General features: G+C 40.9%; 1 protein-coding gene across 1 annotated transcript in view; it reads right to left on the bottom strand.

The window, feature by feature from the left end:
• Kdm5b (lysine demethylase 5B) overlaps nucleotides 1-13009 on the bottom strand; it is a 71439-nt gene extending 58430 nt beyond the window's left edge. Inside the window, exon 1 of the mRNA XM_063240117.1 lies at nucleotides 12657-13009. Within this exon, the coding sequence (XP_063096187.1) occupies nucleotides 12657-12860 (204 nt within the window). The 5' untranslated portion in view covers nucleotides 12861-13009. The remainder of the gene's footprint in view (nucleotides 1-12656) is intronic.
• Between the last annotated feature and the right edge of the window lie 488 nt (nucleotides 13010-13497).

Raw genomic sequence — 13497 nt, 5'->3', positions numbered from 1 at the left:
AAGGGCTAGTTCAGTGGTACAGTGCTTTCCTACCATGCACTAGACCCTGATTTCAATCTGCAGTAACACTCCCATCTCTGTAAAACAAAACAAAAATACATTAAATGTAAGCCTAACACTGAAAGTGAAAATACAGCTGGATGTAGCAGCACATGCCTGTGATCCTAGCTAAAACAGAAGAATCACCACAGGTTCCAGGCCAGTCTGCCCTACAATGAGTTCAAAGCCAGCCCCATGTCATCAATAAATCAAAACAGTTTTAGGTATAATATGTATGATCCTTAACAGCCATACTTGAAATAAAAAGACTGAATTTAAACCTGAAATTACTCAGTTGACTCCACTAAACATTAAACATTTAACAAGGCAAAGTGCCTGTCTACACAGTATTTCTGACTACGGTTTCAATCCCTGGGTCCCCATCAAGGGACCATGATGGAAGCAGATTCAGCCCCTACACTTCTAGTAGACATCATACTTACTAGCACCTAGATTTTAGACTCTGCAGCCTCCAAAACTGTGAAGATAAAATTCTACCAGAACATAAAGAAAAATTTCTATTTTTTTAAAATTTTTGGGGCTGGGGATTTAGCTCAGTGGCATAAGCACCTGCCTTGCAAGCAGACGGTCATGAGTTCACCAGTACCGATAAAAAGTCAAAAAAAAAAAAAAAAAAAAAAAGTTTTCATTTACTAGTTAATACCACTCCCAAAACCAATTTTAGAATCTGAAAACCAAGTTTTAAGCTGTTTCCCTTTTTAAAAATCTTGATGAGTAATTATCCATTATATAAGTCAAAGACATATTTTATGAATGGAGGATGGGAAGATACACTATTAAAGGGGAAGTGGGGAGTGTTTACAAAGGAACCCAGAGAAATGGGCTGCCATCAAGTACTATTCTTTTTTTTTTTTTTTTTTGGTACCAAGGATCAAACTCATGACCCTGCACTTGCCAGGCAGGCATGTATACCACTGCACTGAATCCCCAGCCCCTCAAGTACTATTCTTAAAAACCAAATCCATACTCTATATAAATCCTTGAAGCCAGCCTCCCACTCAAAAATCTGGTGGCTGTTCCCAATTTGACTAAAATGCCTCATAATACTGGATGAGAAACTGTGAGGAGAATGGCTTAAATATCTGAAATTCAACAGAGTGGAAGCTATACTGCAACAATTCATCATAGCCCTTTCTAATTATCCACTACCTCATCCTTCACCCCACAAATAGACAGCAGACAGAGAGTTTACTTTCTCCATTTCTCCCCTCCAAGTTAAATCCTGGCAAGGACAAAATGTTGCCATCTGGTTTAAATATCACCAAATGATGAGTTGGTAAAACCATACAGGAGGATCATGCCTTAAAGACCTTGCAATTACATCACTTTGACAAGAGATTTGTTTTTTGCTTCTGGAATTATGTAATTAGAGTAAAACTGTAATGTTTCAGCATCTGTAGCCTATAGTACACAGTAACAGTTCATAAGAATACATGCTTAATAAAGAGCTCCATGCTTAAATGCACTAAGTTTAGATTTTAGTTTTCTGAGCATTACAATTTGGTCAAATCAGTGAGATGGCAAGAATGAACAGCAGCAACAACAACAACAACAACAACAAAAAAGATCTGCCTAGGCCCACACAAAGAACATATAGCTATGAAGAGAAATCCTATCCTAGATGTCTACTCTCAACTAAAATACCTAACATTTGTAGACTTAAAACGTGATATATATAAATAAAAATTGTGCAATATCTTAGAAAGCATTATTAAGTTATTTGACTCAAGACACACAAAAGTCATATCAACATCACAGCAGAAGCATAATATTTATGGGTCCCATTGTAAGAGGTAATGTCAAGAGGTTCAACGAAAAAACTCTCTCTCTAAAATCAGGAACAAGACAAGAATGTCCTCTGTCTCCACTCCTATTCAACATAGTTCTGCAAACTTTACCTGGAGCAATTGGACAAGATAAAGAAATAAAAGGAATGAAGAAGATAGGAAAGGAAATAGTTAGAACTATTGTTATTTGCAGATGACACACACTCTACATACACCCAAAAAATCCACCAAAAGGCTACTACTAGATTTAATAAGTCAATTCAGTAACATAGCTGGATATAAAGTCAACACTCAAAAATCAATAGCCTTCCAGTACACAAATAACAAGTTCAAAGAGAAAAACCAAGAAAATAACACCTTTCACAATAGTATAAAAAAAAAATACTTAGGATATCAATGTAATGAAGGATGACGTAAAAGACCTCCTTGTGGAAAGCTACAGTAGTCTGAAAAAAGAAATTGAAGAGGATATTAGAAAATGGGAGAGCTATCCTGCACTCTTGGGCAGGAAGAACCAATATAATGAAAATGGCCATACTTCCAAAACTGTTATACAGATTCAGTGCAATCTCAATCAAAATTCCAATAGCACATCTCACAGATTTAGAGAAAACTACCCTAAAATTCATCTGGAACCAGAAGAGATCTAGAATAGCAAAGGTATTCTAGGCAACAAAGACAAGGCATCATAATCCCTGACTTGAAATCATAGTATAAAGCTACTGTGATAAAAACAGCATGGTACAGGTCAGAAGATGCAGAAACTCCAGACACACTAAGCCACATTATCTATTGCAAAAGTGCCAAACACATTCAACTTTAATAAATGGTGCTGGAAAAACTGGCTCTGCAAACACCAAAGATTAAAACTGGACCCATATCTTTCACCCTGCACTAAACTAAATTTGAAAGATAAAATTAAAACAGAAACATTAAGTCTGCTGGAAGACAAGAGTAGGTAAAACCCTTTGGTGTAGGCAAAGACTTTATGAACAAAATCTTGACTGCACAAAAAAGAACACAAAGAATTAACAACTGGGATCTCATCCTACTGCGGGCAACCCACTCAGACCTCTTCTGTTTCTGTCTCAGACAGAAGCTTTCTTTCTCTCAATAAATATATTCTGCTCTAAAAGAGAGAGAGGGAAGGGAGAAAGAGGGGAGAGTAAAGCTTTTATACAGCAAGAGAAACCAACAAACCAACAGAGTAAAGCTTTTATACAGCAAGAGAAACCAACCCATAACATGGGAGATGTTTGTCACTGTACTTCAGACAAAGGATTACTACCAAGAACATACAGAGAACTGTAAGAAAAAAAATCAGCCCTCTGAGATTTAAAGGCCCCATCCAAAAATGGGCATCTGAGATGAACACACACTTCTCAGATGAAGAAATACAAACAGCAAAAAAAATGTAATTGTTCAACATCACTGAGATTCCACCTCACCCAGAAAGAATGGCTATCAAGAAGAAATCAACCAGTAACGAACGTTGGTGGGGCTGTGGGGAGAAAGGAACCCCTCTCCACTGTTGATGGGAACATAGAATGGTGCAACTACTACAGAAATTAGTGTAGAGATTCCTCAAAAAACTAGCACTGGAGTTCTCATTCAGCTATTCTCCTTCTGGGTATCTTACCAAAAGAATTAAAACATCATACCACAGTGATATTAGTACACCCATGTTTATAGCAGCACAATTTATAATAGGTGGATCTTGGAAACAACCTAATGTCCATTGACTGAGGCATGGCTAAAAAAGATATGACATTTTTATACAATGAAGTACTACTCAGCCATAAAGAATAAGCTGTAGACATTTTTTTTTTTTTGTCCTTTTCATTTTTATCGGTACCAGGGATCGAACTCACGACTGCCTGCTTGCAAGGCAGGCGCTTATGCCGCTGAGCTAAATCCCCAGCCCCTAAGCTGGAGACTTTTACAGGAAAATGGATGCAATTTGAGACCTTACTTATAAGTGAAATACATCAGACACACATATGTAATCAATGTACTATCTCACTAGTGTGAGAAGCTGAAAGAAACAAGACATGTACACACACACACAGCGTATTGTTTGGACAACTGAATACAGATGTCTTATGCGCCGGGTGACTGATTTGGGGATGGCAATGTACAATGTATGTACCACTGTTGCTCCCAGTTGTTGTGTTTTCAATTTTTTTTTTAATAAAATGGATTTGAAAAAAGAATCTGGCTTAGCTATTTAAAAAAAGAGAGATTTGGGGCTGGGGATTTAGCTCAGCGGCATAAATGCCTGCCTTGCAAGCAGGCAGTCGTGAGTTCGATCCCCGGTACCAATAAAAAGGAAAAAGACCAAAAAAAAATAAATAAATAAAGAGAGATTCAGTATCAGAAGATGTATGTGGTGGTTCATATCTATAATCCCAGCACTCAGGAGGCTGAAGCTAGAGAACTGCTGCCAAATTCAAGGGCAGCCTGGGCTACACATTAAGTTCAAGGCTAGTTTAAACTACACAGGAACATTCTGTCTCAAAACAAATAAACAACAAACAAACAGAATACATATAATACCCTTCCATTTGCCTGTTTCTGTAATATTAAGACATCCCTATGCATACAGACACACATACACTTGTGAATGCTCTGAAATAACCTGTAATACATCTATCAGAAAAAATGAGGCTTCACAAGACAACAGAGTTTTATATATTCTTGTTTTGATGCTGGGCTTTTCCCTTTTCAAGGTTTACTTTTTTATAATTCCCTTCACTTTTAAGGAAAATAACTGATATAAACTTGAAACTAAACTTTGTTTCACTATAATAGGTACCCAAATTCCTTAGTAATGAACAAATAAAGCTTTTGGATTTAAGCTCCTTGTAATCCATCAATTAATTAGACAGCAGCCCTAGGTCAGTGTCAGATCCCTTTATAGCAGATGAAAATACATACATTGTAGTAAATCGACTTTGCCCAAGGTCATGATAGAACTGAATTCAAAAATTCTACCCACCTGTTTTTGAAAATCTAGAAATAATTTTTTAATTTTATATAATAATGGAACGGCCTTATAAGAAGTAGTAGATATGGGGCTGAGGATTTAGCTCAGCAGCGTAAGCGCCTGCCTTGCAAGCACGTGATTGTGAGTTCAATCCCCGGTACCAATAAAAAAAAAAAAAAAAAGTAGTAGTAGTAGATACAGTCTCTGATAACAAACTTTTATCCCCCAAAATATTCCTTAAATTTTACAACATTTTATAAGAGATTATACCAAACAAAATGGAATCAACATGTTCTAAAAGATTACTCATTGGGCTGGGGATTTTGCTCAGTGGCATAAGCACCTGCCTGGCAAGCATGAGGTGGTGAGTTCCATCCCCAGTACCAAAAAATAAATAAAAGATTACTCATTATGTGGCCAGGGATATAGCTCAATGGTAAAGTGCCTGCCTGACAAGTGCAAGGTCCTGAATTCAATTCCCAGTACAAAAAAAAAACTCATTATGTGATCTGCCTGGATGCATCTTCTACCTAAGAAATAAAATTACTGTTTCAGGAAGAAGGAGAAAAGAGTCCTTAGATGTTAAGAGATTACAAGTAGAAATCATTTTTTAAGAAGTTGAGTTTTATTTATTTATTTATTTTTTTAGGTACCACGGTTTGAACTCACAACTGTGCATTTGCAGGCAGGCGCTTATGCCGCTAAGCTAAATCCCCAGCCCAAGAAGTTGATTTTTAAATTATCCATTTTAGGGGCTGGGGATTTAGCTCAGCGGCATAAGTGCCTGCGTTGCAAGCAGTCAGTCGTGAGTTCAATCCTCGGTACCGGTAGAAAGGAAAAAGACCAAAAAAAAAAAAAAAAAAAAAAAAATTATCTATTTTAAAGAAAATACTTGAGTGGAGCTGGGGATATAGCTCAGCAGCACAGTGGTTGCCCAAAAAGAATGAGGTCATGAGTTTGATTCCTAGTACCAGAAAAACAAAACAAAAAAAAATACTTGAGGGCTCAAATACATAGTTCAGCGGTATAGTGTTTGCTTATTCTCTGGGCTTGCTCTCTTGTATACATACTCACACATTTGATACCATATAAATGTTAATCAGCAATTCAGTTGAAACAGATTCTGCACCAACGTTCAAGTCAAAACTATCACGCTGCACAGAAAAGTGAACCTAGGAACCTATCATCAACTAACTGGACTTCTAATTATGGTTTCCCTAACACTCCTTTGAAAGACAGGGATTTCATTCTGTTTCTAGGTTACTCCTGATTCCAACTCTGTTCTGTCAGGCTAAAAATCCACTATGAACAGAAGGTGTCTTCCCAAGAGAGAAAAGCTGAGCTAAAGTCTGGCTAACACTAAAATGGACATATTGGAATGATGCTGTTAGGAAATGCCCTCCACCCATTCCCCAATCACACCTTTGAAAACAGCTAAGTTTCTTCATAGGTTCAAAGGGTGACAAAGCAACAAAGCTACTAGCTAAAAGTGAGAAATACAATCCCCACATAACTGGGCAAAGCGCCCACCACCCACCACTCACTAAAGGTACAAGTCTTCCTCTGAATTGTTCAAATGTCATTTATAAGCTGAACAGGACAAAACTAAGGCAAGCTGTTCATTGTGACTGAGAATTACAAGATCTCCCTCAATTCCAATGATGCCCTCTTTGCTCTTACATCCAGAACAGCTAGACTGTTCTAGACATTTGTATATGCTTGAAATTTTTATAATAAAATTTCTAAAATTTATACCCCAATCATGATATCTCTGGTAGAATCAAGTAAGTCTTTAAATAAAAAAAAAAAAAGAAAGCTTGGGCTGGGGATTTAGCTCAGCAGTGTAAGTACCTGCCTGGCAAGTGAAAGTCTTGAGTTCGGATTCCCAGTACCAAAAACAAGAAATAGAAAACTTAAATGTTTTTTTTTTTTTTTTAACCATTTTAAATTTTAAAAAATAGGTTAACAGAAAAAAAAAAAAAAAGGTTAACAGTAAGGCAGTAAAAGACATATGGCAACAGTACTATAGGAGGAATGGTCTACAATTAAAGATCTGAAAGTTTAATCAAATGAGGTAGAGGGGGAATTCTAGTCCCAGCTATTCTGAAGCTGAGGCAAGAGAATCACCTGACCCAGCAGTCCAAGGTCTGCCTGGCCAACATAGCAAGATCTCATCTCTACAGAAGAAAGAAAAAAAAAATCTGCTGTTTAAACCACAGCAGAGGGAAAATTGACTTGAAAGAACGCATTTAGTTAAATTTCACATTTTTTCCCAACATCTTACAATTGTGGAACTAAAACATCTCATTCTTTGCTTTTCTTCATTAGTCTGTTCTACTTGAGAAACTTGGATAAAAGAAGCAAATTCACCATAGAACTCATCTAATAGTTGACAGCAAACAACATTTTGGAAGGATTTATGGAGATGTACAAAGGTGTATATTTTCTCTTAAATCCAACTCTAGTACACAGCAGTTAAGAAGTCTGTATTGGGAACTAGGCGAGGTAGTGCATTCCTATAATCCCAGCACATGCGAAGCTGAAGCTGCCGGGACTACACATCAAGTACAAAGCCAGCATTAGCTACATAATGAAAGACCCTGTTCCTAAAAAGCAAAACAAAAAATTCTTATTAGGGTGTGTATAATTTTCACATCCAAAACAAGATTTTCAAAACTCGTTTTTTCAAAGTTCAGTTATTAGTTCTTCAAACTTTAAAAAGAAAAAAGCAAAAGTTAATGGCTGTAGCCAGGCAAATAGCTTTTCCAAGGTCTCATCCATCCATCTCACCTACCTACTCACCCCAAAGGACTCATCATTATGCCTATACAAGGAACTCATATTTAACAAAGATTTTCACCTAATTAAAAAATAAGGTGACTTTTTTTCTTTACAAATGGCAATAATCTGCACCTTACATAACTATAAAAGCATACTCCATAGAGGATACTTATCATAGAAAAAGAAAAATCAGACAACACAAAACAAATGGACAGCAGAAGGACAAAGGGAAGAGCTGGAGATAGCATTTGGAAAGCTCACACACAAGTAGCCTTCCAGGAAGCCAAGAGTACCAGGAACTTAGCACTTTCACCTGGGGGCAGTGGTGCTCTCTTGTCCTTTTCTCTAGCCAACTTTCATGTATATAAAAGTGTACAAAAAAAAAGTATACAAAAAGATCATAGTACAACACATACACCAAGTTCAATTTTTGAAAATCAAAAGCTTACAGTATATTTCTTTGCCTTTCTAAAAGAAATTCCCTTACTGATAGGTTTCGGACTATTCAAATATCCCAGCATCATGGGCTTCATTACTCTTGTCCACACCAAACATGTAAATAAGTCATTACTGACCTATCGAACAGAAATAAGGCCTAATAATTTTCATTTTAAGGTTAGTTTCTAAATAAAAGCATCCAAACTCCGGCTTTGAGTTCATTTACTATAGTTTTGCTTTTCAAAAACACTTGTATTCATTTGTAACACTTTGCTATTTTAATTTTCCTCTGTAAAAAGTTTTAGACCACTTGTTTATTTTTTGAGACAGGGTCTCACCATATAGTTCAGGCTGGCCTTGACTCACTATGTACCCCGAGCTGGCCTGGAACTCAGAGTGATCCTCCTGCCTCAGCCTATCAAGTATTGAAATTACAAATGAGTCCTGGAATTATAAGCCTGCACCACTACATCTGGCTGTAACTGCTTTTAAAGACAAGTTTAACATCTCTGACTTTGGGGGTGGTACTGGGGATTGAACTCACAACCTTGCATTTGTCAGGCAGGCGCTTGTGTCACTGAGCTAAATCCCAAGCCCTAAAGACAAATTTAATGCCTCAGGGGAAAAAAAAGTGACAGGAGTTTAGATTCAATCTTTCAGGTCTAAGTCACAAGTGTCTGCCTTAAACAGAGCAAAAATATCATTTGTTATAGTCTTTGAGTAGGTTTTTATCTAAATTTTTTTGTTTTGTTTATTGACACAGAGTCTCCAGTATAATTCAGGCTGGCCTTGAACCCACTATGTAACCCAGGTTGGCCTTGACTCATGGTGATCCTCCTGCATTAGCCTCTAGGGTGCTGGGATTATAATTTGCCAGTGGTAAACTGGGTACAATTTATCCATCCAGTTGTAATTCTTAGTGAGATAATCAACAAAATTAATGGACCTTTAGAATGGAATGTGGTATTATGAACACATGAGTCAGCAAAAGAATCTTGCCCTCACTTGTATTGTAAACATTTTTATTCCCATGACTATAGAATAAGATTTTAAACATGTGGCTGGGCATGACAGCATACATCGTAATTTCAGCTCAGGAGGCTGAGGCAGGAAAAGTGTCTGAAGTTCAGGCAACCTGGGTTATAATAAGAGTTCAAAGACAGCCTCAACTACTCAGTGAAATCCTGTCTCAAAAAACCTAAATAAATGAGTGAGTGAATGAATAAAACAAGTGAGAAAAACCAATGGGTAGCATATCTCAGCGGTATAGCACTTGCCTACCATAAATGAGGCCTTGGGTTCAATCCCCAACACCATCACCACTGAACAAACATTTAACAAAAGCATAGAGAGAAGGTAAGACCAGTGAAACCCAAAATTAGTGAAATGATAGGCTGGAATGGGCATAAGTGAGCTCTAAGTCATTAACGCTTCTACCATAGAAGGAAAGGTATATTTAAACTCCTCCTCATTCTTTTACGGGTGGAACCAATAGATTCACTCAAAGATGCTAACTATTAAACAAAGTAGTTTCATACTTTGCCTACAAAAATAAAAGGATCAAACTAGTGCGCAAAGAAAGTTAAACTGAAAGGAAAAAAAAAAAGCTCATTAGCTGGGCATGGTCATGCATGCCGGTAATCCCAGAGTTTGGGAGGCAGAGGCAGGACGATGGCTGCAAGGTAAGGCTGAACTACACAGTGGAGTTCAAGGCCAGCCCACACTACATAGTGAGATGTCTCAAAAACAAAACAAAACAAAACAAAAATGTCTATTTTGCCATCTGGGATTTGATTAAATCTCTCACTTTTGGACACTGCCAAAGAAATCTGTGGAATCTCCCCAAGTACCACAAAACATCTGATGTTTGGAAGCATCATAAAAAGTTATTAAAGTCATCAAATACTGATACTTCTATGAGACCTGGGCAATTCAGAAAATATTTGAGCAGCCAGCTACTTTTTTGCCTAGTAGTTATACATAACCCTAAAATTAACCATCTCCAAATACTACAAAGTGATATGGAAAACATCATTTGTCTTGAAACAGACATCTAAGCATATGAAAGAGGAAGTTAAAATTTGCATTTTAAACCAGATTAATTGTAAATTTCAAAATGTCTCAGTTTAAAGAAAAACAAGCCTGGTTATCTTATGTATTTGATATAATTTGAAACAAGTTTTATTTCTCTCCTTGAACTCTGAATAGTCATTTTGATTTAGGATTTTTATCCTATTCACCCTATGTTTTTACAAACTCCCATGCTCCCATATACAAAGTAATGTCAACAGTCAGCATCCTAAACCAAGCAATTTAGGGCTCTCAGAAAGCACCTATACACTGAGACTAAGTATCATTAATTAAAGATACAAAGGTAAAACAAGAAACATATGCTTTATAATTCTCTTACTTCCTAACAAGTAAAATACCAAAAGCCCATTCCCCTTACAATCCACTGGTGCTCCAAAAGCTCAATGAACAAAAAATCACCCAAGAAACACAAGCATATAAAGTGCTCACCATAAAAGACATTTCCCTGGAAAGGTTTGGTTTTTTGTTTGTTTTTGCTGCTATATTTCAACTATATGAATCCACTTGTTCATGGTAAGCTTTTCTAAAACAAAACCGTTTCTAAAACAAAGACTGTTTACATCTTAAGTCTTTGTTTCAGAAAGATTCCCTCTTCAAAAGCTACAACTTCTTCAAAGATTTCCCTTTTAGTGGTTATATCATCAGCAAATACTCCTAAACTCTTTCCATTTGGCATGATAGTTTGTTAAACAAAGGAGGAGGCAAGACCCCTTTACACAAAGGAGGTCTCCAAAACAGTCTTGGTTGTGTCTAAAGATATTTGCTTCTCTCTACTCCTTCCTCGGGCTGTAGTATAAAGTATTCTCAATACAAAATGGTGGCCATCATATCTGTCTGATATTCACAGTGGGAAGGGCAATACAATCGCACGTTTTGCAGAGTGCAAAATATGCTGGTCTAGATGAGGAAATGGGTAGCCAAACCTAACCACAGCAACACTATCTTTTTGTGAAAAGAGGTCTATGAAAAGCAAACAAGATAAAGGAATGTACCCTAGCCCTAGTATACCACAATACCAACATGGAGGACAACTCCCAAGAACCTAACTCTTCATTTTGGTCACTAACAACTCACTCAAATTTGCCTAATTTCTAAGTAAGGTCCCATTAACACAGATGTCTAATATTCATATTCGACTTTCCTATCATCGTACATAAAGCTAAATTGTTAAATGTTTGAAACAACCAATTCTTCAAGAATTAAAACCTTGGCTCTAACCAGCCCCGGTCTAACTTCTGCAGGCCTCTTTACACTCTAAAAGCAAAGTAGTGTACTCCTCTCAAAGCAACAATAACCAACCTTGTTCACTATACCAGAAAAAAGGAGGGGGGGGGGCCTATTTTCAAAACATTGCCCCTCTACTAGATGGTCACTTATTTCATCTCTTATTTGCCAACTTCTCCAAGAAAAACTCAAGTATGGAACCTTGTTTTTAATTGCGGGGGGAAGGGGTAGGGGAGGGAGGATAAGCAGGACTTATTCAGGGACCTCCCTTGAAAACAGCTTCCCAGAACCGAGGGATCAGCGAATCCCAGCAACTCCAGAGACCATTACAAAGAGCAAGTTGAAGGGGAAGGGGTGGGGTGGGGGTGGGGTCTTCAGGGCCGGAGGAGAGGGAGGCAGTTAAACCTCCTCCAACCGCCCCAGCCCGTCCAACCGTCGATCCGACCAACTCGCACCTAGACCTCCTCGAAGGGTGGGTGCGGGCAGTCCTGGGGAGCGCTTCGGCTCGAGCTGAGGGGCCGGGCGAGCCGGGCGGTCCCGAGATCGGGGCGTCACCACCCCCAGCCCACAGCCCCCAGCCCCCAGCCGAGGGCCTGACAGGGAACGGCGCCTCGGCTCGGGAAGGCCGGGCTGGGGCGCTCCCCTAGCCTTCCGAGGTCCGGGCCGCGACGCCTCCCACACTCCAGCTCCACGGCCCAACCTGCTACGCTCGCCGACCCCCGTGTACCCCGACACTCGCGCTCCCAAAACACGTCCGCTCCAGGCCCGGCCCAGGCTCCTCCCCGCCCTGGGCAACACCGGCCGCCCCACCGCGACCCCGGCCCGGGGGGCACCTGGAGGCTCAGGGCGCGCTGCGTGGGGGCACCCGGTCGGGAAGGTGGGGCGCCCAGGTGAGGCCCGCTCCGGGCCGCCGCCGCCACCACACAAAGGACCAGGGGCTCCCGCCGCCATATTGAAAACTTTCCTCCTCACACGACAACTCGCGAGTCCCCCGTCCCCACCCCCACCCCCGCACCCGCACCCCGCGACCGGCGGGGACCTAGCGCCCGGCCTGGCTCTAGCTCCACGTCGGGCTCCGGGGCTTACAGCCGGCCCCCGGCTCCTGCCACCTCCATCCGGAGCCGAACCCAACCGGCCGGGCCCCGCCGCGCTCCTCACCTCCCACCCGGAGCAGCCCCGAACGCGACCCCGGCAGCCCCACCGCAACAAGGCCCACGGGTGCCCCTGGCCGAGACCCGGCGTCCTCGCTCCCCAGCCCGGAGCGGGACCCGAGATGCTGGGTGACTCACCGGCGGCGGGCGCACCTTACAGATCCCGGTCTGCTCAGCTATGGGCCGGATCTTGTGGATGAAAGCGAAGGGGTCCGCGAACTCTTCCCAGCTGGGCTCGAAGACCGGACACTCAGGGGGCGGCAAGAACTCGCCCAGCGGGCCCGGGCCCCCGAGGGGCATCGCCGGGCGCGGGCCCGGGGGCAGAGCGGTGGCCGGGTCCATCCCGCGGGGCTGGCAGCGGCGAAGACGGGCTGTACGGGCCGAGCGCTAGCGACACCGAGTCCGACTTGGACCAGCAACGGCAGCACCTTGGGCTTTTTCCTGCGACGACGTCTTGCAGCTAACCCACGCCGTGCGCCTCCGCCGCCACGGCGAGGAAAAAGAGTCCCACCCCCACCCCCACCTACCCCTTGCGCTGAGCTCCCCGCCCCGCCTTCAATTGGGAGGGACCGGGCCTTCCGCCGGGGATGGAGTTTATCCTGAAGGTTCAGTTGAGCCAACATTTATTGACTACTTACTACCTATCAGAGTCCCTGCCCTTAAGAAGTTAATCGTCTGGTAGAAAGGATTAGACACATAAGGGGATCACTCAATCACGTCAGTATTCTGTGCCAGAATAGAAGTAAACACTTCGCAAGGCCCAAGGGGGCCAGAAACATGGGAAATGGAGGATTTTCTAGGTAGGGGAAACAGCTTCAATGTAAGAACAGCATGGATGTCACAAAGCAATAGTAATGGTGATGATAATCATTTCAACCAGTTGCATATCCTATATATTACTCTGCTTTGCATGATTAATCATGTAATCAGCACAACACTATAATATGTTACAAATATGGTTTACCTAGTTTGCCCAAAT

Source organism: Cavia porcellus, unplaced genomic scaffold (genome assembly GCF_034190915.1).
Source record: "Cavia porcellus strain 051 isolate PalLab524CR breed Dunkin Hartley unplaced genomic scaffold, mCavPor4.1 scaffold_29, whole genome shotgun sequence".
Classification (NCBI taxonomy): domain Eukaryota; kingdom Metazoa; phylum Chordata; class Mammalia; order Rodentia; family Caviidae; genus Cavia; species Cavia porcellus.
This window is presented reverse-complemented; position numbering and strand designations above follow the sequence as displayed.